The following is a 26,914-nucleotide window of genomic DNA, read 5'->3' on the forward strand; positions in this document are numbered from 1 at the left end:
CCCAGCAATGAGATTAAATGGATAACAAATGGAGACTTAAGCTTGTCTGAGATGTCAAAAACAGTAATCTCCTCTAGAGTTTCAGAAATTCACAAATTGTTCTCAGATTGCAGTAATCATAATGAGATTTCAATAAAACTTTTCCTAATTTCTTCCAAACAAAATAATTTACGCTGGGCAATTCACATGTTACCACTTTTTAGCCCTATATGTGAACAATTATCTAATTTGTTTCTATTTTTAATTTCTAATTAGTAATTCTGAGACAAAGATGATATTTGGTAGAGTTTATTACTATTGTCACCAAACAGAATTTCAAAATAATAATAATTTTTAAATAAGTTTCCCAAACACCTCTCCCATCCTCCATTGGTCATACAAACAAGTAGTCCCATCCCAAATTCATGGCATTGGTTGAGGCAATTTTTCTATGAGCGCATTTACATGCACAGATGCATGCTGACAATGTAAAAAAAAATCAGCTTATTCAAATAAGCCGTGAACATTAGAAACCCGCATAAACATTACCAAGTTCAGTAATGTCAAAGTGTGAATCCTCCCGGTGGTTGTGCGGTTGAAACAGCGTGTTTCTGAAAAAATATTTGAGATCAAGACTTCTTTCAAAATTTCATTAAGGATTTTTTTTAGATCAATATTATTATTTACTGAATATGTGAGCAATCATTTAAGCAGTAAAGATGCATATTGCATGCCTCATGGTGATTTTCATTTTTTAGACACATTTGTCAGGCATTAGAAGTGTGTTAAACATGTGAGGATGTGTTGCTATTCATCAACCTGTCATATGTTGAACATAATCATACAGGCATACTGAATCAAGTTAAAAACTTGTTTTGTCAGTAGTTCAAAAATAACCTATGTACATACTGTATATTTCATCTACACACTCCTATTGGATAAAAGTCATGGGTATGCAAGTATTTTGGAATAAAAAAACTTGCTTGACTGTTGTAGAGATGACAAATTGTCACTGTAGTGTTTACCTCATTCCAAAAGGAAAATGAGCTGTCATCAAATGATTGATGATCTTATGTATAGGGGTGCAACGGTTCACTCATCTCACGATGAGTGAACCGTATTTAAAGACATTTGCAAAGCATTTAAAATTGATCACTGTTATTAAAAGTGCTATATGATCAATCAGAGATGCACTGGGATTAAAAATCAGCCTAGAACAGGGCAATGGTGACATCAAATTGATGCATCAAAAAGCTTTGCTAAAAATATGGAATAATGTTAGATACATATGCTTCTTACACACAGTCACTGATTATATACATTTAAAATATGATTACATATAAATATTATTTTCAAAAATACATATTTAATGGAAGTGCATGCTTATCTAGTTAAATAATGTCCCTAGTTAAAACTGAAATGTACTGATGAAATAAAATCAGGCATGACACTTGACATAGCATAGCATCATCATGCATATTCAGCATTATATATAGTAGATTAATATGGCACTATCATTAAACCTCAGTAAACTTTCATTTTCTCTCATGAAGTCAGAGCAGATCACTTTGAGAAGCATCCTAATATGCCAAAGACCTTAAAAAAAAAAAAAAAAATGTAAGATTGTATTGTGATTAAAAATTGTGATATACACCCCTAGTTTACATGCAAAGCAAAATCAGGGTAATTGGTCGAAATCTGTGCAAGTCGTTTATTTTTTGCATAAACAATGTAAAGGGGTTGCTTAAACCTGATGAAATGCGGCCTGATCTCATGAAATTTGCATGAACATGACAATTTTTGCAATTCAAAATTTGTGTGCTGTATAACACGTTTGGCTGCAGGTTTCCAGTGAAATGTCCAAATGGGGATGCACAAAGTGAGTGAAATTGTGTCATATACAAACGAGGTTTTAAGGTGAATTTTATATATGTATATAAACTTTTGCCTGAAACAAACCAATAGTGTTTTAAAATATAAATGAGACATTTAAAAAAGACACCCTTACCTCCCCAATGCCTAAATCTAACCAATAGTGTTTTAAAATGTAGAAACAAAATTATTTCGTGCCACTTCTATGACTCTGTAATGTCACGTGTCAGCTTGAGGTCATGGCATCCAAGTCCAACGCCATATCAGGTGAGCTGCCATGCAAGTTAATCATGTTGGAATAAGTGTATATATGTAGGTGGGTCTGTAATACAAGCATTAAAATGTATAATTTTTCAAAAGAATCATTACTGTGAAAGTGTGTCGATATCGTAAAACAGCAGGGTCTGAGTAATAAAGAGAAAAATAAGTATTTATAAAGTCATAATCAGCCATTAATGTCATGATCTGAGTGAGAGTGAATAAAACACACAGTTGTTATAGCGCCTCTAGTGTTCATTTGTCCTGGTAACTTCAGGGAATTGTACCTGGAGACACGTTTAACAAGTTTTGCAAAAATGTTTATAGAGACACGTTTTCACTATGAGACCAGGTTGCATAAAGGAAAAACTTTTTAAGCATTTAAATGACTTTATGCGCTTGAGCGTAATATGTCTGCTTATGACCTGTTTAAGAATGTGCATGTAAACACCATCTATGTCAAGCTGGATGGGATGAGCAAACATACAGAGCAATGTGTATACATTTCGCGGAATTCAATCTACTAATGGCTTTGCTAATATAGTTGTTGTTTATCCTCATTAAGCTGGGATAGGAGAAAGTAACATCTAGAAAATTATGCACTTCGCTTGTAAATATAACTCAATAAAGTCTACAGAGCTAAGAAAGGGTAATCTCTGAGCAATACCATTTTCCTCAGATAAGCTTCATTAAAACCTAGCAATTGCTTCATTAAAAGATAGCACTTGCCAAATTTTGTAAATACAAAGTCAGGATATTGACAATCACATGCTCTATCAATGAACCATGCACTGATCTTCCAGCCAAACATGTTTGAATGTAAATGTTATTCCAGAGCACCAAAAAAAAAAAAAATGCTTAGTTTAGCTGAGCTGCTAGAATTCTGCATGCTCAATTCAAATGTACATTGCAGTACGTCCCAAAGGAACGAGAGCGCAGGAAGCTTTCAGTTACTGGAGTCAAAGGCTAGGTTTCTGTTTAATCACCACTAAAACAGATATATTACTCAGTCTTGGGTTTATCAAAGAATTTGTCTGTCAGAGCTCACATGCTTCTTGTTAAACTATTTTTTTGAAAACATTGGTGCAAATGTTATACTTTTAATGAACAAAAGCCTTGTTCGTTTTGGTGATGAGTATACAGCTTGACTCTCACCTCTTTTACACTCCTTTCTCTCAGCAATGCACACATATCCACACGCCCCTGTGCCCAACACTTCATGCCAGCACCTTGCAGCATCATAAATATATTCATGAGTGAAAGAGTGTTGAAATACCATGTATCACACATAACTCAATTCTTTTCTCTGTCAGACAGATGCACACACACACACACACACACACACACACACACACACACACACACACACACACACACAAACACATCAGTTGGAAGAAACACTGAAAGATGACACAAGTTGGACTGCTGACTAGTCTATATTTCTCCTTGAAAGGGGGAGGGGGTTGAGGAAAAATTAGTTATTCAGTGGAAACCCAAACGTGTTTTCTCTTTCTATGATGCACTAATGCAAAAAATACATTCTTCAGGACCAAGAAAAAACAAACAGCTCTCAAAAAGTGTTCGGAATAGCATACTGCTATACTACTCTTACTATTTTTGCTGTATCTACAGTATATGGACGTATTCAAATAAAAGAGTAAATACATTATTAAACAAAAAGTAATTACATGATACGACAGCATTAGACGTTTGCTGCCCCACCAGCTCTGGAGGTTGACTGATGCACAACAAACATCACATTCTCTCTTAAACGTCAGACTGTGAGGTCTAAAAATTTGTCTAAATTTGTTTATTAAAATGGCTAAACTGCAAGACATGACTGGTGGTCCCAGTATGGTGGCGACAATGAACTAAGAGCACAACAATCAAAGATGGTAGCATTCAGGCTGTGTGTGTCAAAAGGGAAACTGCCTTTGAGATTAACAGGAAAGCTAACAGACAGTTCTCACCAGGTATTTTAGACTTTCTTTCTTTTTATAAACCACATTTATGGCCTTGAATAATCACTGGATTCTTCATCTCATGGTGAGTGTACAATATTTTATACATATACTGTATGTATCCTCAATGAAAGTACTGAATGAAAGTTACATTTATACACATACACACATACAGAAAGAAGACTTTTATGGTTCCTTGCATAATTAGATTTATTATCCTGCATTCATTTATTTACACAGGCAAAATGAAATCACATCCTATACTGTGTGTGTGTGCGTGTGTGTGTGTGTGTGCATTTGTGAATATCTAGATTATTTAAAACTAATTTAACATGATATCTGCAAGTTTACATCAGCACATTATTTCAAGGATGACTAGGCAAGATTTATCTGCCATGTCATAACACACAAACAAACACACACAAACACACAGACACACACACAGGTACACACACACATGCACACACACACACACACACACGTTTGTTTTTCCATTACGGTGGGGACTTTCCATTGACATTTATTGTTGTTATGCTGAGCTAATGATATTTTCTATCCCATAACCCTACACCCTGCTATCCCTAAACCTAACCCATTGGCTGGTCCTCACAATTTATGTGATTTCAGGTTTTGTTATCCTTGTGGGAACATTTGGAACCTACACTCACACACACACACACACACACACACACACACACACACACACACACACACACACACACGCACACACACACACACACACACACACACACACACACACAAACACACACCTATCCTTATGAGGACTCTCTATAGACATAATTATTTTTATACAGTATGGACTATATATTCTATCCCCTAACCCTCACATAAACTTTCTACATTTTTACATTTTCAAAAAAAAAACATTGTATGTTTAAGTGATTTGAATTATGGGGACACAAGAAATGTCCTCATAAACCACATTTATAGCATATTGTAATTACCCATTTGTAACCTAAAGAAATGTCCTCATAAACCACCCAAACCCGCACACACACAAACAAAGAGCAAATCTATTCAGGAATATCCTTAAAACTGCCAACCTCCCTGATCATTTATCATGTTACAGTATCGGTAGAGTGTAAAGAAGGTGTTGCCAAGTCGTTTCATCTCTAAAAAAAATTGAAACCTTTTTCATATGGTATAATTCAATGTGCACATTTTTACAGCTCTGAAGACTTATGGCACTGGGTTCACTGAACAAAAACAAGAAGCTTCAAAATCAATTGACAAAATGTTGCTGCAGCCATATAACACAAACAATTGACCAGCTGCACACAACAATAGAAAACAGCTTTAATTTAGCTCCAATTCATTTCATTCTGTAAACACTTACAGGGGCAAATGTGCAGTTAAAATCAGTGGATTTTTATTTATTAGTATGACTGTTTAAAACAGGGTTCATGTCTTTAGTCAACATGCAGTAATAGCATCTTTAAGCTTTGTCCTTCAAATTTAATCGTAGAGAGCATTTTTAGGGGGTACTTTACTCTTGGAAACAGGCAAGCTATGGCGTTTTTTAACAGGCTTCTCTCTCATCCCTCTCTGGTTGTTGTAACATCTTCCGACAGCTTCCTGTCAGAATGTCAGCCTATGTGATGGCCGTGCCATCTTGACAGTAGGTTCAACTGTGTTCCTTCCAAAAATAACCTACCTCAAAAAAGTATCCTTTCACAACAACAAAATTGTTATGTGGTTTGATGCTTGATCTTAAAAGGGTGATCATTTTGTAGATTAGAAATGGTTGTATGGAGCATTCTAGCTTTTACATTTATTCCTGTAGCAGATGCTTTTAAAAAAAAGCAACTTAAAGCAAATTAATGTTGAGTGATACAAACAGTAAAAGCTTCCAGTACTGTTATACTAAATATCAGCACTCTTGGAATCCCCCTGCCAATAAAATACACAAACTGGAACTAAATGCTTTATAAATGAGAATAATACAAGCAAAAACACAATGCAAGGGGGAAAACAATAGCTTAATTTAATAGCTCATAACAAACAAAAACTCGATTTTGGCCAAGGGTGCCACACATGCAGACTGTTTTGCTAATGTCTCTCTCTCTTCAGTCAGAAGTATGACACACTTGCTGATACAAAATGATGGAGGGGAGACAAACATAACAACTCACCGCAACTCTCTCTCTATCTGATTCCCTATCACGTGGAGCTCGCCAAAATAACAACAGGAGTACTGCGTAAACATAAACAATACACAAGAGTGATTTAGGGCTTTTTCTGACCTGTAGCTTGCTTGATCTGTTCCATAACTGTGGATAAAATAGTTACAATGCTGCATTTTCTTCATATATAAGATTTAGCCCACACATCGATATACAGGTTAAAATGATATACCTGTAAAAATGTGCCAAACGGTACAAATATTCTACTGAGTTCTTCTAAGCAGATCCATAAGGTTCTGTATGTTCATGGTTTTTATAGTGACATTGTTTCTCTCACCACAAGCGAACCCCTCCAGAGTTAATTTGTAATTGGACAGATTGCTTTGGTGCAGATCAGAGTATGATTGCCATGTTCATATATGCCTATACAAACCGAACCCAGGGCAAAAATGCACCAGGTTCTAAAACAAATGTTCCAAATGAGCCAGGTGCATGATTCATGGAGTAATGTGAAATGGCATGATTGTGTATATTTATCCCCTTGAGGCATATCATAGAACGCGTGTTTCTGTCCATATGCAGCTTTCAGTGATTGAAGAAGTTCAATAAAAACAGACTGTTGTGGCTCTGCTTTCTGATGTAATTTTAGTGTAGGAAAACAAAGGCAGAAAAAACGCTTGATGATGGAATCACTATGGATTACAATCAGCGTGTGATGATGTGCAACTGAGTGCGATGAAAACTTTCAGATCAGCTTGACAATGTTGTCAGTTCTTCAGTAAAAGAACAACTCATTAGTCACTTGACGAGAATATGAGACCCCAGAATGATTTTTTCTAACAGTTTCGATGTGCTTTCCCGTTGCTAGAACCATAAACAAGTGATTAACAACCTCCCGCTGACTGATGTTAATGAGTTCACTGTCTCCCTCCTCCTAGGTGGCCATTATATAAATAAAGCACACACCTGAAAATCATTGGAAAAATGTAGTGTTGTGCTGGCTTTAGATGTCACATTGTTTTCTTGGGATCAAGACACAACATAGAGGGAGACACTTTGTAAATGTCAGACACATCGTTGACTATACCAATGACCTCTGCCTTTTGCTTCTGAAGCACACACACTAACAAGAACTTGTTTGACCATGAAAGCTGCTGTTGGCGAGATGTCACTCTCATCAACAGAACCAGTGCAGATTATAAGTGAAGGGTTGGCTCATCTCTTATCAGAGTCAACAGCTGTCCAAAACAAATCATAAGGTTACAGCCTTCCTGCACTGATCTATAGCTATGAGTGTGATTGAAGATCTCAAATGCTCTACAATTCTTTACACAGTGTTACAATGCTGATTGAAGTGTTCTTAGTCTGAACACATCTCTTTTGAGGATACTGATATCATATGGCCATTAACATATGGGATACATTTACAAGGTAGTAAACAGCCATGGCTCTTGGTGCAAGAAATCTTGCTGGACTTCTGAGATAGCAAAGTTTACATACACCTTAGCCAAATACATTTAAACACAATACATTTAAATACATTTTTCACAAATCCTGGCATTTAATCATAGACAACATTCCCTGTCTTATGTCAGTTATGATCAATACTTTATTTTAAGGATTTTAAATGTCAGAATTATAGTAGAGAATTATTTCTTTCAGCTTTTATTTCTTTCATCACATTCCCAGTGGGTCAGAAGTTCACATACATTTTGTTTGTATTTGGTAACATTTGCCTTTGAATTGTTTAATTTGGGTCAAACATTTTGGGTAGCCCTTGGGTAGCCTTCCACAAGCTTCTCACAATAAGTTGCTGGAATTTTGGCCCATTCCTCCAGACAGAACTGGTGTTACTGTGTCAGGTTTGTAGGCCTCCTTTCTCACATGCTTTTTCAGTTCTGCACATCAAACTGAGGTCAGAGCTTTGTGGTGGACACTCCAATATATTGACTTTGTTGTCCTTAAGCCATTTTACCACAACTTTGGAGGAATGCTTGTGGTCAATGTCCATTTGGAAGACCCATTTGTGATTGAGTTTTAACTTCCTGGCTGATGTCTTGAGATGTTGACTCAATATATCCACATAATTTTCCTTCCTCATGATGCCATCTATTTTGTTATGTGCAATAGTCCCTCCTGCAGCAAAGCACCCCCACAACATGATGCTGCCACCCCCATGCTTCACTGTTGGGATGGTTTTCTTCAGCTTGCAAGCCTCACCCTTTTTCCTCCAAATATAACAATGGTCATTATGGCCAAACAGTTAAAGTTTTGTTTCATTAGCCCAGAGAAGATCTTTGTCCGTATGTGCACTTGCAAACTGTAGTCTGGCTTTTTTATGGCAGTTCTGGAACAGTGGCTTCTTCCTTGCCAAGTAGCCTTTCAGGTTATGTCGATATAGGATTCATTTTACTGTGGATATAGATACTTGTCAACCTATTTCCCCCAGCATCTTCACAAGGACCTTTGTTGTTGTTCTTGGATTGATTTGCATTTTATGCACAAAACTACATGAATCTCTAGGAGACAGAATGTGTCTCCATCCTGAGTGGTATGATGGCTGTGTTGTCCAATGGTGTTTATACTTGCGTACTATTGATTTACAGATGAACGTGTTACCTTTAGGTGTTTGTAAATTGCTCCCAAGGATGAACTAGAATTGTGAAAGTCGACAATAATTTTTCAATAATTGTCTGTGAACAATTGTTGGAAAAATTACTCACATGCACAAAGTAGATGTCCTAAATTACTTTCCAAAAGTATAGTTTGCTAATATCAAATCTGTGGAGTTGTTAAAAAAAATTTGATTTAATGACTTCAAGTGTATGTTAACTTCTGACTTAAACTATATATATATATATATATATATATATATATACACACACACAAACACACACAAACAAAGTACTGTGCAAAAGTCTTAGGAACATACGATATTTCACAAAAGCATGTGTCTTAAGATGGTTATTTATATCTTCAGCTTTAGTGTGTCAATAGGAAATATAAATGTTAGAATCCCCAAAATTACTTTTGAAATAGAAAAGATTAGAATAGAAGACCAGTGAGCCCTGCAACAGGGGCCGGTTGCATAAACATAGCCATTAACTTAAGACTGAATCTAACAATTAGTTTGACTAGCTAAAGACGCCATAGAAAGCCTGTTGCATAAAACAAGCTCACAGTTGTTTTTAGTAAGACAGTCTAATTTGCATTGCATTGTGGGGGAAATAAGACACTGAACAGCTTAAAAAAATGGCCGACAGTGGACGCTCAATACATTTTTTATTCGCTGAGAATATTTGCTTATTAGAGGACTACAGTGCTTCAAAATGTATTTTAATGAACACATTTAGTGATTTAACCCAAATAATTAAAAACACAACATTTTGTTACCATTTTTGAAGTCAAAGTCTTCAACCAAGTCTCAACTCAAGCCCCTTTCAGCCCCCACTGGCTCAGCTGACAGTTATTTTCAATGGCAAAATGGAATGTAAACAAAAGTTAGCCTGAGGTGTGCTGTCTTACATTTTGGTCTTTAATTAGACTGATCTAAGTTTTTATGCAACTGACTGAAAAAATTAAGACCAACATTTTAGACGACTAACTAGTAAGACTGGTCTAAAACAGTTTTATGCAACCGGTCCCAGATGCCAAGTATTAAAAATTGAAAGTTTGATTTATGATTGTTAATCTGTCCCATTACTTTTGGTCCCTTAAAAAGTGGGAGGCACATATACAAACTGTTGTAATTCCTACACCGTTCACCTGATTTGTATGTAAATACCCTCAAATTAAAGCTGAAAGTCTGCAGTTAAAGCACATATTGTTTGTTTCATTTCAAATTCATTGTGGTGGTGTATAGAGCCAAAAAGATTAGAATTGTGTCGATGTCCCAATATTTATGGACCTGACTGTAAATATATAACACTGGGACCGAATTGAGTCAGTACTCTGTACTACTGGTATTGCAGAAACATTCGTATCGCAACTTCTATTTGTAATGTATTTGTTTTAGTATCGACATGGCACCGAAGATCTTTTGACATATTTAGTCAGGGCTCGACAATGAGGATGGCCCAATTCAACCATCATTTGCCCATTCGGATCAGTACTGCATTTTTCCATCAATTCAGTTTGCAGAGCACACAACAGCTGAGCAAGCAGATGCAAAAGAATGTGGGGGTGTACACTACGAACAATTTCTTGAGTTCAAATAGCTAGACTGTGCCCAAACGAACGCAGGAAAATTAGAACTTTTGTTTTACTTGGCATGTGCAAAAGACTGAGGAGGCGTACACACAGGACATGTTTTTGAATTGAAACAGCTAGACTGAGCCAAAAAGAACACAGTAGTCCTGAGAGAAATGTGTTTACTTGACACACAGACTTAAAAGTGAAACGCTTGTGGTGCAAGACACAAAACAGCAGGACATGATGTAGCAGTTACAAAATAGCACAGGAACTAGGAGCTTGTGTATACTACCCCCAAAACTTTGCAATCTTGTTATCTCTTGCTAAAGTGGCCTGTATGAGTTTTTATAAAAAAATTTGCTGTGTAATATACAGATTTATTTGAAATTATGAACTCTTAACATTATTTTAAATGTAAAAAAAAAAAAATATGTCTTAATATTAAATAAACCAATACACAGAACATTGCATCTGCCTCAGGGCAAGTGAAAATGTCACCAGGACAAGTAAAAATCATAACAGCTGGCCTGACAGGGCCAATCCTCATTGTTAAGCCCCAAATGAGACTATTTTACACCACTTTTCCAATTGTACTCCAGTTTGCAAACATTGTGACTCAACATGTTGACTGTATCCCTTTGAGGCCAACAGTGAAATGACTGGTATGTTCTGGGCAGCACCTGGGTACCAATAGTGAGAGTGGAAGAAAACAGTTGTATCAGGTGTGACTGTGGGGCTACAGACTCAAGAAGAGCAACCCTGATCTACCACACGTGGTGATGTATCGCATACACTGATCAGTAGCCTACATGCACGCACACGCTTAGAACAAGAGTAGATTAAGTGACCGTGGCTGACCTCTCCTTGTTGAACTTGAGTGAATGCAGTACAGCTGGTCTTTTCTGTCGCAGGTTCCATAGGTGAATGCTGTCATCAGCCAAAGCACTAACCAGTGCCCCCTACAACAGAGAAAGCAAGATAAGCAAAAGAAACCCAATTTAAACATGGTATTAAGACAATTTTATGTGATCTGATCATAATTAGACAGCACTAAATACAGGTGTAAACAGGGTCCAAAACATTTTGTGATCCGATCACTCAAATCACACATGAATGTATTCAATCACATGTGACCCCATCATAAACAAAGACGTTAGAATAATATCTAAGCTCTTTAGGCCCTCACAATTAAGTGAATGCATACCAACATTTGTAGGTTCCAAAATGCACATAGAGGCAGCATAAAAGCAATTCATTAGATTCCAGTGGGTAAATCCATGTCTTCCGAAGTGATTTGATAGGTATGGGTGAGAAACAGATAAATCCTTAAGTACTTTTTACTATACATTCTCCTCCCTGTCCAATGGGTGGTAATATGCCCAAAGAATGTGAATCGCCAAAAACAAACATAGAAGAACTCTTAGGAGAGAAGAGAGTGCTAACGAGGGCTGGTGAAAGAAAAATTGTTAAATATTGATCCGTTTCTCACCCACACTTATCATATCACTTCAAAAGAAATTGATTTAACAACTGGAGTCATTTGGATTACATTTATGCTGCCTATATGTACTTTTTGGAGCTTCAAAGTTCTGGTCAATATTCATTTGCATTGAAAGGATCAACAGAGCTGAGATATTCTTCTAAAAATCTTTTTGTTCAGAAGTCATACACATCTGGGATGGCATGAGGGTGAGTAAAAGAACAAAAATTGAGAATTTAGAGGGTGAACTATACCTTTAAGAATGCCTGACATAAACATGCAGTGAATAAACTACAGTGTATTTGGAAGAAAGGGTACATGATTTTTTAAAAGCTCTATCAACATGCATTAACCCGGCGTTACGGTATTTGTGTGTAATATAATTTGAAACAGATCTTAATGCCAGGTGTAAACAGGTCCAGAGCAAGAGCAGAGCACAGATACACTCACACACACATAAAATACTCCAGCACAGATAACCGATAGATTCTGCAGTATTTCTGGAGGGTGGGAAGATTATAGTTACATTGGTAGGTGGTAGATATATACAGTGTGTGTGTGTGTGTGTGTGTGTGTGTGTGTGTGTGTGTGTGTGTGTGTGTGTGTGTGTGTGTGTGTGTGTGTGTGAGAGAGAGAGAGACAGAACTGTGTGGAAAATAAATTGAAAGAGATACAGTGTGGGTGGGACACACACAGGGAAGGAGAAGGGATGCTAGCACAAAATATATACTCTCCATCCAAGAACTACAGTAGCATATTCAGCCAAAACACATTGCCTTTCATGGTTATAGAGTCTGACTATAATATCTGTGCTTTCTCCCAGGTGTGTACAGGCTCTGCTTGATGTGCTGAGTTACACACAAAATATCCACATTTATCTGTACTGACAGTAAATCAGACACATAAACATGCACTAATCAACGTGTGGGAGAACTAAAATAACGTCTCAGCTTTCATGAAAAGCTAAAAAACGCACCATTACAATTTATATTATTGCAATGCAGCATATTATCATATTGAACAGAATCCTATTCTTGCTCATTATATTAATGCGGCTTTTCCAGCCAGCCAGCCCAGCGGCTTTACTGTACACAGCTGAGTTAGGCTGATCTGAGCAGGCAAATTCAGTGTAGCGATGCAATGCCTCATAAAACAACATATTATAAAAACAGCTCTGAAGCTATATATATGCTAAAATATATTGCATGCCATTGCCATGGTGAACTGCTAAATTTTTCCCTACTAATCTCAAGATGTCTATTATTTAAAAAAAATCTGGAAATTTGTATAATATTTTGAAGCATATTTAGCCTCATTCCATTGGCATTTTTTTCCAACTTATTTTAAGTCAAAACCACACTAAGCTTATTTTAGTTATTATTTTATAAGAACCATTTTTGCAATGCACAACAATTTCTTTTGTATTTTTTAAGTGTTCTAATGTGCTACTCCACCCAAACCAAAGAGTTAAAACATTCAAAACATATTAAGAAGCACTTTAAATTAATTCAGGAAGAAATTCTTCTCTAAATAGGCATTTTTTTTTCTCTGCATGCAGATTGTACTAATCATCTTGACACTAAGGAGTGCGATCTACAAGACAGCTTAGTGTAAGAGATCCCTGTGGTCTTGGCTGTTGGCAACACTCTAGGGAGGAAATAGTAATATCAGCCTCCTCTGTAGGGTCCCTCCAGGGCCACTCTGGAGGACAAGAGGGTTTGTGACAGCAAAGGCTCTGAGTTAAGGGATCACCTAAGACTCTTGAGGCTTCATCTTGGATTATTTAAACGGCCTCCCGGAGCTCCAGGGGAATTGGCTCTTAGCATGAGGTTGAGCGGGACACAGAAAGAGGTACAAAAAAAGGGAAAGGCTCACCTCGTTTATGAGAAACTGTAGCTGGATTACTGCCGATCCACTCTCGTGCTGGCAGTAACACTCCACACCGGGCCGGCCAAATCTGAAAGGGTTCTGAGTCAAGGAAACCAATTTAATGACAGTGAGACTATCAAAATTGTGTCACAGTCTGATTTTACACTGTCCAACCAAAAAAACATGCCACTAAAAGGAAATGTTCACAATAAAATGACATTTCTGTTATTATTTACTCACCATCATGTTGTTCCCAACCTGTATGACTTTCTTTGTTACACAAAATGTGCATTTTTTGAGAATATCCTGGCCCTTGCCACTCTTTTCCATATAATGAATGCGAATAAGGACTGGGGCTGTCAAACTCCAAAATGTCAAAGAGCACCATATAATTATCAAAAAAAGTGGACCATATGACATGAGCACTGAAGCAACTTGGCACTACCAAGCAATATGATACATTTGTGTGAGGAGGAACTGAAATAAGCCACTGTTCTGGCAAAATATATGTCAGTCATTGTTCATTCTCTGTGGACAATATACAAGTTAATTACCACAGTTAATCTCTAACATGACTGCTGGAAAGAAAGTCTGGTCAGTCACTGTCAAAATGACTATCCAAAATCAGGCAACACAGGATAAGAGCTCACTTTATGAATATTATTGTTTGAACAGCATTATCCAATGTCACAACGCTGGCTCTCCTTTCATCTAAAACTGAAGTCTCAAAAACTCTAACTGCTTTTAATCACTGTTCATCAACAAAAATTTGACATGCAAGAGATATCTTTATTCCAAAAACACACAATGAGACAATGAGAGGGGCCAATTTCAGTTCTTTATACAAAAAGTAGTCATTTACAGATACTGTATTTAACGGAACCCTTTACCACAGAAAAATACATTTTGTTCATCATGTATACTTTGTAGATATCACTCTATTTCCACAATAGACTCAAACCGTACATAAGTGAAGTTGTGAAAAAATATTTTTAACATTAAAAAAGTTATTCATATTAAATGCTTCAAATGTTCTGTTTTGTAATTGCACGGCACTGTGCAAGTTGCCGCTCAGGCAGAATGAGACGCTGCTCAGCTTGTGCATGCTTACAAAGAAAATCCATTGAAAAACAGCACAGACGCACATAAAAACAAATCAGTGTGAACAGCCCCTATGTTGCTAGCAGACCTGTTGGGTGAACTATCCAGACCAGGCACACGGTGTGTGACTGTGAGTCTGTGTTTGTGCTGTAGAGATATAATTTGATGATAACTTCCACCAAGAATTTGGGAACTGCACACTCATATTTCCACATCAAGGAGAGAAACAGAGAATTAGAAAGGGGGAAGAGTTGCAAAACGTATGTGCGTATTAAATTAGAGTGATGGAGAGAGGGAGGGAAGTACAAATAAAACAAACGGTTGATTGCTGGAGATCAAACTGTTGACAAAGAGACAAGGATGCAAACAGGAGTATACTAGCATGCATAAAGATGGGTACTGAAGTTTATCACTAAGGAGTGTTACGAAAAAATAAACCTGTCTGAGGTTTGTGTGAGAGTATTAGGAGAGGAACAGTGTTTGTTTATAGCTTTACAGCAAGGACACAGAGAGTTGGAGAATAGAGCGAAAAGGACATGACCAAGAGAGAAACAATACAGATATTCATGACTGTCTAAATATAGGTGGAAAAGAGTGAGGAACCCAACTCAGCTACAACAGTCAGTTTCATTTTATTATAATTCAGACTTTATTCTATATAGGAATTTTAAACAAAGAAATTACATAAACCTAATACATGTATATGTATTATACGAAAAATGTTGTAGACAATTTTTTATTGTCGACGTTGTCGATAATGTCGACTAATCGTTTCAGCCCTACTGTAATTATTAATAATTAAATTAATTACTCAGAAACCATAAGCTCTCAGTGCTGAAATCATCTGCATGTTCTGTCCATTATTCATTTTATTCATGTCAATACACAACCAATAAAAACAGTTTATAATTACAGTGCATGCATGCATCTAACTCATTGCCGAAGAAACACAATGACTGACTTAGTCTTCCGAAATTATGCTAGCACTCTAAAGCTGCAGCAGGACTGTACTGGAGTGCAGACAGAGCAGCCTTCATCTGTCACCTGAAGGAAGCCTGTACACACATTCAGTGGCTCATCTCGTCTATCCATCACAGACACTTTGAAGTGACAGGGATGGAAGATACCGCAGGAAATTGTGCATGCCGATAAGGAACAGTCTCGAATCCTCATAAATTCACCAATTCAACTATAGCCACCTGCTGTGGACACAAGTGCCCCATTATGTAATGAGGAACTGCACATGCAGCAGTCGACAGATAGTGTAAGGTGAAGTCAGGGGTAATCGTTGTGTGTCAAAAAAAGTAATGAAAAATAAAAGAGAGAGAGTGGGGAAATACAATGTTCCCACACTTTTTGACCAATGAATTTCCATGACTTTTCCATTACCTTTCCAGTCGTTCGTGATTTTTACATATGTTTTTAAAAATCAATCAAATTCAGGCTGGTTCGTTAATGCATCATTCAGACCAATTTGTGATCCGCTATGACGATTCAGTAAACAGAACAGACTCCAAAAAACAATTCACTCACAAAAAAATGTATTATATAAATTCCTTGACCTTTTCATGACTTTCTTGATTTTCTGATATGTCCCGTGCTAAAGCACAAAGAAGACACAGAGGCCCAGAGAAGGGTTCTATCATTGCACCAATGACAGAACTGGTCCCATCTGAAAAAAATAAATCAAATAAAATGCCCAAAACTCTCTTCTATTATGATCACATTGACCAGACAGAAGAGAGAGTTAAAAGAGAAGATTTTGCAAGAAAGGCTGGGAAGACAAGGACACTATAAACTCTACTGTCAGTACACCAAAAAAACACAACACACAATAAAAGCCTTTTGGACAGTTAATGGCCATAAAGCAAACACCTACTAAATCTTTTCTCAAACAGGAAGGAGCACCCTAAAATGTTGTCATGCATTAATTCCAAGACTAAACAATAAGAACGGCCAAGTGTAAGAGAGTTTCAGACCAGTAGACAGGACTGTCTCTTGCCTATAAGGCTAGTGCTGCATTGTTACTACATCTTACATTTCTTGATGATGTACATGTGTTTTTATGCAATACAAACTTACACATTTGGTTTTCTGTGATGCATTGAGCATTGTTGTTGTGAATTTTTTTTGGGGTGGGGCCAGTGTTAATATTGGCAGGGGAAGTACAAGTCTGCAGTGTTTCTCATTAATTACCTAGACTGTGGCCTAATTTGTCTCGCCTCAGTTTCATAATGAACCGAAAATATTTTTACACTTCTCATAATAACATAAAAGTTCTCTAACATTGTGTTTTGCGCCGTTGCTTTGAAAAAGCAGCCGAAGAATAGAAAAAAACAATGTATAAAGTATATAACATTATATCTAGCCAGCTAGCATTAGCTAATTATGTAACATTAATATTACTGCCAGTGGCCCTGGTAATCATGACCATTCATATCTGTACAACTAATGTGTTAATGATTAAATTACTACTAGAGCACAAAATTGTTTACAAGAGCACAAAGTTCTTCATAGATCCAGCCTCTTAATTTTGCTCTCAAACCAGGTTGATGCATTTAACTTTAAAATGTACAATATTTTCTTATGGAGGAGTTGCCCCTGGACCCTCTGGGGGGGACTATATTTGGAGGTACACCAAATATAGTTTCACAAAATCCTGTGGGAAACTGAACTACTGGCCCGACTGGATCAGCAGAAAAAGCAAAAATAAAAAAAAGCCTTGCTGTTGAGCACTAACTTAAGAGTAAGATTATTTCATGTATAAATAATTTGTGGGATGTGTGTGTGTGTGTGTGTGTGTGTGTGTGTGTATGGGTTTGGGTGGTTTATGAGGATATTTTTTTGGTTACAAATTGGTAATTACAAGGGTATTATGCTATAAATGTGGTTTATGAGGACATTTCAAGTGTCCCATTATTCAAATTGCTTAAACATGCTAAATTGTGTTTTTTGGAGAATGTAAAAATGCAGAAAGTTTTCTGGGAGGGTAAGGGTAAAAGGATAGAATCTATAGTTTGTACAGTATAAAAATCATTATGTCTATGGAGAGTCATCATAAGGATAGCCGCACCAACATGTGTGTGGTTTCTACAACCCCAGTCTGCAACAAAGACAGTAAGTTCTAGACAGAAGCAGGCTAACGAGGGACAATGATAAATGTTGGAAGAGAAAGGATGATTGCAGCCTAGGGGGGTCAACAGTGACGTTTATGCTGCTATGACGTCAGAACTGTCCAGTCATACTTAAACCTAATAAAGGCAAGACAACACAACAAACACACAAATACATAAATATGCACACACATACACAAAGCTAACAAGCTACAGTAGCTGTGTCTCGTTTTGAAGGCTGCATCCTCCGGAGGTTGCATTTGTCGGCCGCATATATCATCAAGGCTGTCTCGTTTCAGAAAAGCGAGTAGGACACTCTGAATGCAGCCTTCGAATGCGAACTTTCAAAGGAATTCAGAGGATGCATGAGGTGTATCCTTCGTGGCCACTCACATCCCAAAATTCTTTGCTTCAATGGAAGTGAACATCATTTGTGTAAACATGTCAGAAAATATGATGCTCAAATGCAATTAATGTTAATTCCCAAGTTGAAGTACCTCAGTAGACGGATGCAAAGTATATAATATGTATAATTATAGTAATATATAATTAAAATAAAGTATTATAGACTAAAAGTACACCTGTAAAATCTATTTTCTTTTCTTTCTATATCATTATAACTCTCCTAAAATGTACCTTATATATTCCCTTCCAAAGGGACTTTGTTCCCTTTTCACTCAAAGTGCTTGCGCTTGCGCTTCTGTTTGTCCTACGAAGGCAGTCTCATTTAAACGAGGCTTGTTTAAAGGAGGACGCTCTGTACACTGCAGCCTTCAAAGGTCGCATCACAGCTAGCATGCAGCCTTCGAAAAAGACACGGCAAGTGAGTTCCAATGATGCTATCTTATTTTTCAGCGAGTATTAAATACAAGCTCTCTCTCTTTCTTTCTCATGCTCCTAGGGATGATTAACTTATCTAATATGCTTTCTAAATAAATAAACACCAGGCACATTTGATTTATTGGGGACCCAAACAATTAAAGTTGCAAGTACTGTGGCTATCGCTGAAACAAACTGCCTTCACCATGAGCATGCTTCAGTGCACATACACTCTCAAACAAGCCACTCTGCAGATACACTTGACACGTGGTGTGCTCTATTAAACCATCCGATACTCAGCAGCAACAACGTAATCAGCTAATATGCAACCTGAAATGATTCATTTTAATACACTTACTAATGTTTTGCTGTTTTTCAGAGCTGGCCTGCCTTGGGATTTTGCATACATGGACAGGATTATTTTTTCCCCTCACAGTCCTGGCTTCCTTCCAAATGATATCAGCTCATATTTGGAGCTGTTTTTGTTTAAACACGCCTGATAGCTCGATCCCTACAGCCATGCTTTTCTCATGACATTTCAGCATTGCTGGCAAATATAGTATAAACACTATGCAGCAAAGATGAACTGACCAGGAGGCATAAATTATTTGCTTAAAACATAACTCCTAATCAACCATTCTTTCAATGTTGAGTCCATCTCGACCGACCGACCGACCGACCGACCGACCGACCGACCGACCGACAGACAGACAGACAGACAGACAGACAGACAGACAGACAGACAGACAGACAGACAGACAGACAGACAGACAGACAGACAGACAGATAGATAGATAGATAGATAGATAGATAGATAGATAGATAGATAGATAGATAGATATTTTCTGTGCCAGCTCATGAAGAAAAGTTTAAACAATGGAGGACTCAAATGAAACAGAAAGTGCTTTGTGCATCATTAAAACCCTCTCCCAGTAGGTGGGTGTGATTGATTTCTGGAGATTGGTCAGAGAGTATTAATGACCCTGTTCTTCAAGCTAAATTTAGATCTAACTGTTCACCACTCACAGAGGATGATGTACACCCTCTAAACCACAAAAAATACATGAGCCAAGAAGCATAGAGAGAGCAGAAGAGACGGACAGAGGAAACAAAGATATCTGGTAGATTCCTTCTTTACACTTTCTCAAGGGCTTTCTAAAATTTGAAAACAAAACCAAAAAATCTTGCCAGTTGATTGTCTGTGACTTATCAAAGTTGACTTACAAACTTAAAGAGATATTCATCTTTTTTAATGTTAAAATTGCAGTTGAACAGTCAACTATATGTACATAAGATGTTTGTAGTATTTTTAAGTAGGGCCCATTGAAATGTTTTCTAAATTCTATTTATTTTTTATTACATTTGTTAAATTCCATATTTTAAAGTTTAGTTCAATTTCATCATCAAAATTGTGTTTACTCAAATGATCCAAATCTTAAGCAAATGAAAATAGAACAATTCCGTTTCAACATACCATTTCTTAAATTTCAAGCATCGAGCTTTTATATTAAAAACCCTTTTATTTTGATGTGAAGGCTTTCCCGATTCTGTGTTTGTGATTGCTGTTTTCACATTTATGGATAAGACGTTGGTTATATGACCCAGTGTGATTATTAAAGTGCAAAATGCTACAATTTCATTATATAAATATATTGTCTGCAGGCGCTGCTCGTTTTACAGTGTGTGTGCTCTTGTGTCATTGACTATAATAAGCAAGCACAAGCAAGCACATCACATGATGCTCATACTTATTCAGCATATGAGCAGCTTCACACGTTCACTTTGTAGCACTCAGTACATGTAGACTGTATTTTATTTAATTAAACAGCATTATTTTGTGGTTTAATAATCACACTAGGACATATCACAATTTACATTTGATTAATTGTCCATTTCAGTGCAAAAGGAGCCACAGAACATGCATAAGCAGCCGTCTGCATATCAGACAGCACTGCGGTACTGAATTGAGTTGGTCCTTTGTACTACTGGTACTATAGTAACACTGGTATCGTTATTTGTTTGGTAATGACTTCGTAATGAAGTACCAGTACTTTTGACAACACTATGTGGCACTATCAAAACATTGGGCCTCATTAATAACCATGCATAGGCACTTATTTGGCATGAATTCTGCATACGAATGTTTTGATTCAAGCAGTCTGGTCCAGCAGTCTTGATTCAAGTCAAGTCAAGTCAAGTCAAGTGGTTTTTATTGTCGTTTCAACCATATACAGTTAGTACAGTACACAGCAAAACGAGACAACGTTCCTCCAGGACCATGGTGCTACATAAAAACAACAAAGGACCAACATAGGACCACATGAGACTACACAACGAAATAAAATACCTATATAAACTACCTATATATACCTATATAAAGTGCACGTGCAAACATGTGCAAAAAGTACAGGACAGTACAACAAATTACTGACAATGAACAGGACAATAGACAGTGCAGCACCAGTACTCAGTAGTGCAAAAAGATGACAGTTTCTAAAAATTTAAACATAACATACTATGAGATAATGTTCTATGCACATAGCAGTTATTGAGGTAGCAGACAGTTATAAAGTGACAGTTATTAAAGTGCAACTCAGGACACGTGTGTGTCAAACCAGTCTCTGAGTATTGAGAAGTCTGATGGCTTGGGGAAGAAGCTGTTACACAGTCTGGCCGTGAGGGCCCGAATGCTTCGGTACCTCTTGCCAGACGGGAGGAGGGTAAAGAGTTTGTGTGAGGGGTGTGTGGGGTCGCCCACAATGCTGGTTGCTTTATGGATACAGTGTTTTTTGTAAATGTCTTTGATGGCGGAAGAGAGACCCCAATGATCTTCTCAGCTGTCCTCACTATCCTCTGCAGGGCTTTGCGGTCCGAAACGGTGCAAGTCCCAAACCAGGCAGTGATGCAGCTGCTCAGGATGCTCTCAATAGTCCCTCTATAGAATGTAGTGAGGATGGGGGTTGGGAGATGTGCTTTCCTCAGCCTTCGAAGAAAGTAGAGACGCTGCTGGGCTTTCTTGGTGATAGAGCTGGTGTTGAGGGACCAGGTGAGGTTCTCCGCCAGGTGAACACCAAGGAATTTGGTGCTCTTGACGATCTCCACAGAGGAGCCGTCGATGTTCAGCGGAGTGTGTTCACCTTGTGCTCTCCTAAAGTCAACAACCATCTCTTTTGTTTTGTCGACATTCAGGGACAGGTTGTTGGCTCTACACCAGTTCGTCAGCCGCTGCACCTCCTCTCTGTATGCTGACTCGTTGTTCTTGCTGATGAGACCCACCACGGTCGTGGTCATCGGCTGAACTTGATGATGTGATTCGAGCTGTGCATTGCTGCACAGTCGTGGAGTCAGCAGAGTGAACAGCAGTGGACTGAGCACACAGCCCTGGGGGCCCCAGTGCTCAGTGTGGTGGTGGTGGAGATGCTGTTCCCGATCCGGACTGACTGAGGTCTCCCAGTCAGGAAGTCCAGGATCCAGTTGCAGAGGGAGGTGTCCAGGCCCAGCAGGTTCAGCTTTCCAATCAGGTGCTGGGGAATGATTGTGTTGAATGCTGAGCTGAAATCTATGAACAGCATTCGAACGTATGAGTCCTTATTGTCTAGGTGGGTGAGGGCCAGATGGAGGGTTGTGGTGATGGCATCGTCCGTTGAACGGTTTGAACGATACACAAACTGCAGTGGGTCTAGTGAGGGGGCAGCTGGGTCTTAATCTGCCTCATGACGAGCCTCTCGAAGCACTTCATGATGATGGGTGTAAGTGCGACGGGACAGTAGTCGTTGAGGCAGGACACTGAAGACTTCTTTGGCATGGGGATGATGGTGGTGGCCTTGAAGCACGTTGGAACAACGGCGCTGCTCAGAGAGATGTTGAAGATGTCGGTAAGAACATCTGCTAGCTGGTCTGCACATCCTCTGAGCACTCTGCCAGGAATGTTGTCTGGTCCAGCAGCCTTCCGTGGGTTGACTCTACGTAGAGTTTTCCTCACATCTGCCGTGGTAAGACAGAGCACCTGGTCGTTGGGAGGAGGGGTGGACTTCCTCGCCATCACGCCGTTCTGCACTTCAAACCGAGCGTAGAAGTCGCTCAGCGCATCTGGAAGGGAGGCATCTTTGTCACAGGCAACTGATGTTGTCCTGTAGTTGGTGATGGCCTGGATGCCCTGCCACATGCGCGCGTGTCACCGCTGTCCTGGAAGTGACTGTGGATTCTCTGGGCGCAGCGCGCTTTGCCTCTCTGATTGCCCGTGACAGTTTGGCCCTAGCTGTTCTTAGGGCTGCCTTATCGCCTGCTCTGAAGGCGGAGTCTCGGACCTCAGCAGCGTGCGCACCTCCGCAGTCATCCACGGCTTCTGGTTGGAGCGTGTGGTGATGGTCTTGGAGAAAGTGACATCATCAATGCACTTGCTGATGTAGCTGGTCACTGATGCTGTGTATTCCTCCAAGTTGGTAGAATCGCCATATGTTGCAGCCTCCCTGAACATGTGCCAGTCAGTACACTCAAAACAGTCCTGAAGAGCAGAGATGGCTCCTGCTGGCCAGGTTTTCACCTGCTTCTGAAGCGGTTTTGTGCGTCTGACGAGCGGTCTGTATGCTGGAATTAACATAACAGAGATGTGGTCTGAGTAGCCGAGGTGGGGGCGGGGCTCCGCCCGGTACGCGCCTGGGATGTTTGTGTAAACAAGACATCAATAAAATCTTACAAACATTTATTCTAAATTACGAAAAAGTATAAGACCCACTGAAACCACGTGTACACAAAAATCACATACCAAAATATGGAATAAACATGAAATTAATAAAACTATGCAGACTACACAGTATATTATTTCAAATAAAAATAAATTGCATTATAGCTTGAGCAGGGATCGGTTCTGTCTGTGCACACTCAGTGATAAAGTGCACAAACCCCTTAAAAGAAGGTTCTGGGTTCAATCAGGGCCAGATCTAGAGGAGTGCTGGGGTTATCCCTTGTGCAAGTGCAAGTGAAACACTTGGCAGCATGTCAATAATCATTAACCTAATGTTGTGCGTTGTTGAAACACTCGCTCAACACCATCAAAACATTGCCCCGCTACCCACCCACCACAACCCTTTCCCCACCCCAGTCTACACCCCTCTGTTGTAGGCTATTGCCCCCTAATGGTACATTTCTAGATCCGGGCCTGGGTTCGATGCAAGTTAAGCTCAATCAACAGCATTTGTGGCATAATATTGATTACCACAAAAATGTATTTTAACTAGTCCCTAAAAAATCAAGGTTACAGTGAGGCACTTACTATGGAAATGAATGTGGCCAATAAAAGGGATTGTGGCCAATTTTTTTAAGGTTTAAAGGCAGAAATCTCAAATTTACAATTTTATGAATGCATTGCATTAATTCTTCTATTAAAACTCATGTATTATTTGAGATGTAAAGTTATTAAATTGTCATTTTTACAGTCAATTTAGGGTTTTAGGGTTTGTTGATATTATATCATCATGATGGCAACGAAGTTGTAAATTGGCTATAACTTTAAGGTTAGTAAATTATTTTATCACACTAAATTCATGTTGTCATGCATTTTGTTTACATCTTGTGCTTATACTTTTGAAACAGTGAATATTTTAATGTTTACTGATTAGCCCCCATTCACTCGCATTGTAAGTGCCTCACCGTAAACCAGATTTTTGCTTTTTTTAAAGAAGTCAAAATGAATTTTTGTGGTAATCAATATTATGCCACAAATGCTTATGATTGAAAGTCACATCCACATCCAAGGAAGGCAGCTGGCATGAAAATTAAAGTATTTATTTCCACTTCGAGCACTCTCTTATGCTTGCTTAGTTTGTATCTATGAATGATGAGACACGGATAAATGTTCTTGCACAAGCAGCGCTCCAAGCATGCCTTCAGTTGATCCTGCATCTACAGTACGTGGCAAATATTATAAAATCATTCTAAATTGTAATGATGTACTGCGCTGTTTATATTCGCTTCAGCTGCATCTTTCTCTACACATTTACAACTGTACAGGTGCAGTGAATGTGAATGTGTCCTTATACATTGATGGTTTGGGCGTGTTTTATGTAAATTACTAATCTTATCCATGCATTCCTATATTTAGAATAATTTGGATGCATTAATAATAGAACGAGGGTAAGAACAAATTTATGTGCATACATTGTGAATCATCTGGAAAAAAAATTCCTGTGCGTATCAGTATGCAAAATCCTGCACTTTTTACCCGAGCAGTGTTCAGGAAATCAGTTTGAAAAGAGTCATTATTTTTACAATTTCGTTTGGTGATGCTAGTGGTGCAGAAATTACACACTTCACCTTTAAATGAACTAAATCAGAAATACAAATACAATCTGCTTGAGTGGGATTTTTGGTATTTTCACAAATCACATCAAACACCAATTGCACAGTTACTGTAGCACAAGTTAGCTCAATCAAAACTAAATCTAGTTTATACATCTATAAGATTTTTTCTTTCATTTTGAAACAATACTCTCAAGTGCTTTATCTCACTTATATGAGCCTGTGAGATGTCTCCTGACAGTATCACTTATATCAAATGTACTTTGTGTTTAAGATAAAAGAAGAAGACATAATCGATCTCTGAGAGAGAAAGCAGCACACTGTATATTGTGAATGAAACAGGATATTGCTACCCATGGGGAGCAAGAAAAGACACTAAACACCAAATCAATTAATGTTTTAATGCTCTGTGAGGCTGTGAACTGCATATGATGTTGTGTCTGATACTGTAAGAGGAGTCTCAAATTCACAGCAGTCATTATAGCTGTTGAATAAATGTTTTAATACCAGGTGCTATTAAATTGCAGTAGTGGGAAAGAGTAGTGACGCCAGTGCATTAGTTTGGTATGCTTGAGTCAAGTTTTATGAGCTAAATTTAAAGAAGAGTGGAAAGAGGTTTATGGAAGTAGAGAATATTGAGATAGAAAGAGAAAGGGGGAGGGGGAAATAATTAATTGAAAAGCATTTTCACCCCATTTACTAAATAATGTATGAGGCTAACTAGGAGGCAGCATATGCATTTAGCTTTGTTAATATTTTACACACCCTAAATGCCAGTGTACATGCTATATAATCAAAGCTTTATTCACCAGAGATTGTTAAAGTTTGAAAAAGTCTTGGTCACATTATTTGCTATCAATCCCTGAATACTAGTTAGGACTAGGTGATAAAGATTCAAATAAATCTTTATGTTATTTTAGGATACATTAGGCAAAATGTACCATGTAATATATCAAATATGCAAGACGGAACTTCTGTGAACATTTTAAGTAATGATGCCAACGAAACGTTGCACCAAGAGTTTGATTCGAGAATCCATACATTGAAACAGACAGAACTGATTCGCAGTAATGAACTTAGCTTACTGTACCAAATCCAACACTGATTTTGCAACTGTCTGTGCTGTTTTTGTTGTAGAGATACTATTAAAGCATCATAGTCTTAATGCTCACATACTCATAAGTTCCAAAGAAGCATTGCAAAACTAGTCTAATAACACACTCTTATAGGGAAACATAGGAAACTAAATTAATTACTGTGGATATTCAGTATTTAGCACAGGTCTACTACACGTACACACACTCATAGACAAAACCTCATACTCTTTTGGCAGGACTGACTACTGTGACTTCAACAAGGTCATGGTGCATTGCACTTACAATGAAGGTGGCTAATATTTGGCTTTTAATTTAACAAATTGAGAGTCAACCTCCATCAAGACATTATCCCAATTCCACTGTGAGTCACTATTTTATCTGACCAAGGACACTGCAGAGTGCACACAAACAGTTAAGAATTCCAACACTGGAGAAATTCCCAGGGCATGCTGCTGATAAGCCAGCCATTAAAAGGATGGAAAGAGGGAGGGGGGAAAGAGTAAGGAAGGTGAGTAAGGGAGACAGAGGGAGAGACAAATGGGAAGATGGTAGAGATACTGTAGATGAAAAGAGTGATGGAGGGTGGGGATAGTAAAATACAGAAAAAGGAAAGGGGATAAATGAATAAAAGATAGCATAAAGGAGCAGGTATAAGAAGAGAATGTCCTTATAGGTGCTGCAAGGGAAAACACTGTACTCTCATTGCTGAGGATTTTGGTGTTATGAAGGTAAT

At 38.1% G+C, this 26,914-nt stretch overlaps 1 protein-coding gene across 2 annotated transcripts in view; it reads right to left on the bottom strand.

The window, feature by feature from the left end:
- LOC127624340 (syntaxin-binding protein 5-like) overlaps positions 1 to 26,914 on the bottom strand; it is a 111,531-nt gene that overhangs the window by 56,469 nt on the left and 28,148 nt on the right. For both annotated transcript variants that reach the window (XM_052099127.1, XM_052099126.1), the window contains exons 3-4: positions 13,761 to 13,842; positions 11,264 to 11,364 (exon numbers count right to left, since the gene is read on the bottom strand). In XM_052099127.1, the coding sequence (XP_051955087.1) occupies positions 11,264 to 11,364; positions 13,761 to 13,842 (183 nt within the window). The remainder of the gene's footprint in view (positions 1 to 11,263; positions 11,365 to 13,760; positions 13,843 to 26,914) is intronic.

Source organism: Xyrauchen texanus, chromosome 30, assembly GCF_025860055.1.
Source record: "Xyrauchen texanus isolate HMW12.3.18 chromosome 30, RBS_HiC_50CHRs, whole genome shotgun sequence".
Lineage (NCBI taxonomy): Eukaryota > Metazoa > Chordata > Actinopteri > Cypriniformes > Catostomidae > Xyrauchen > Xyrauchen texanus.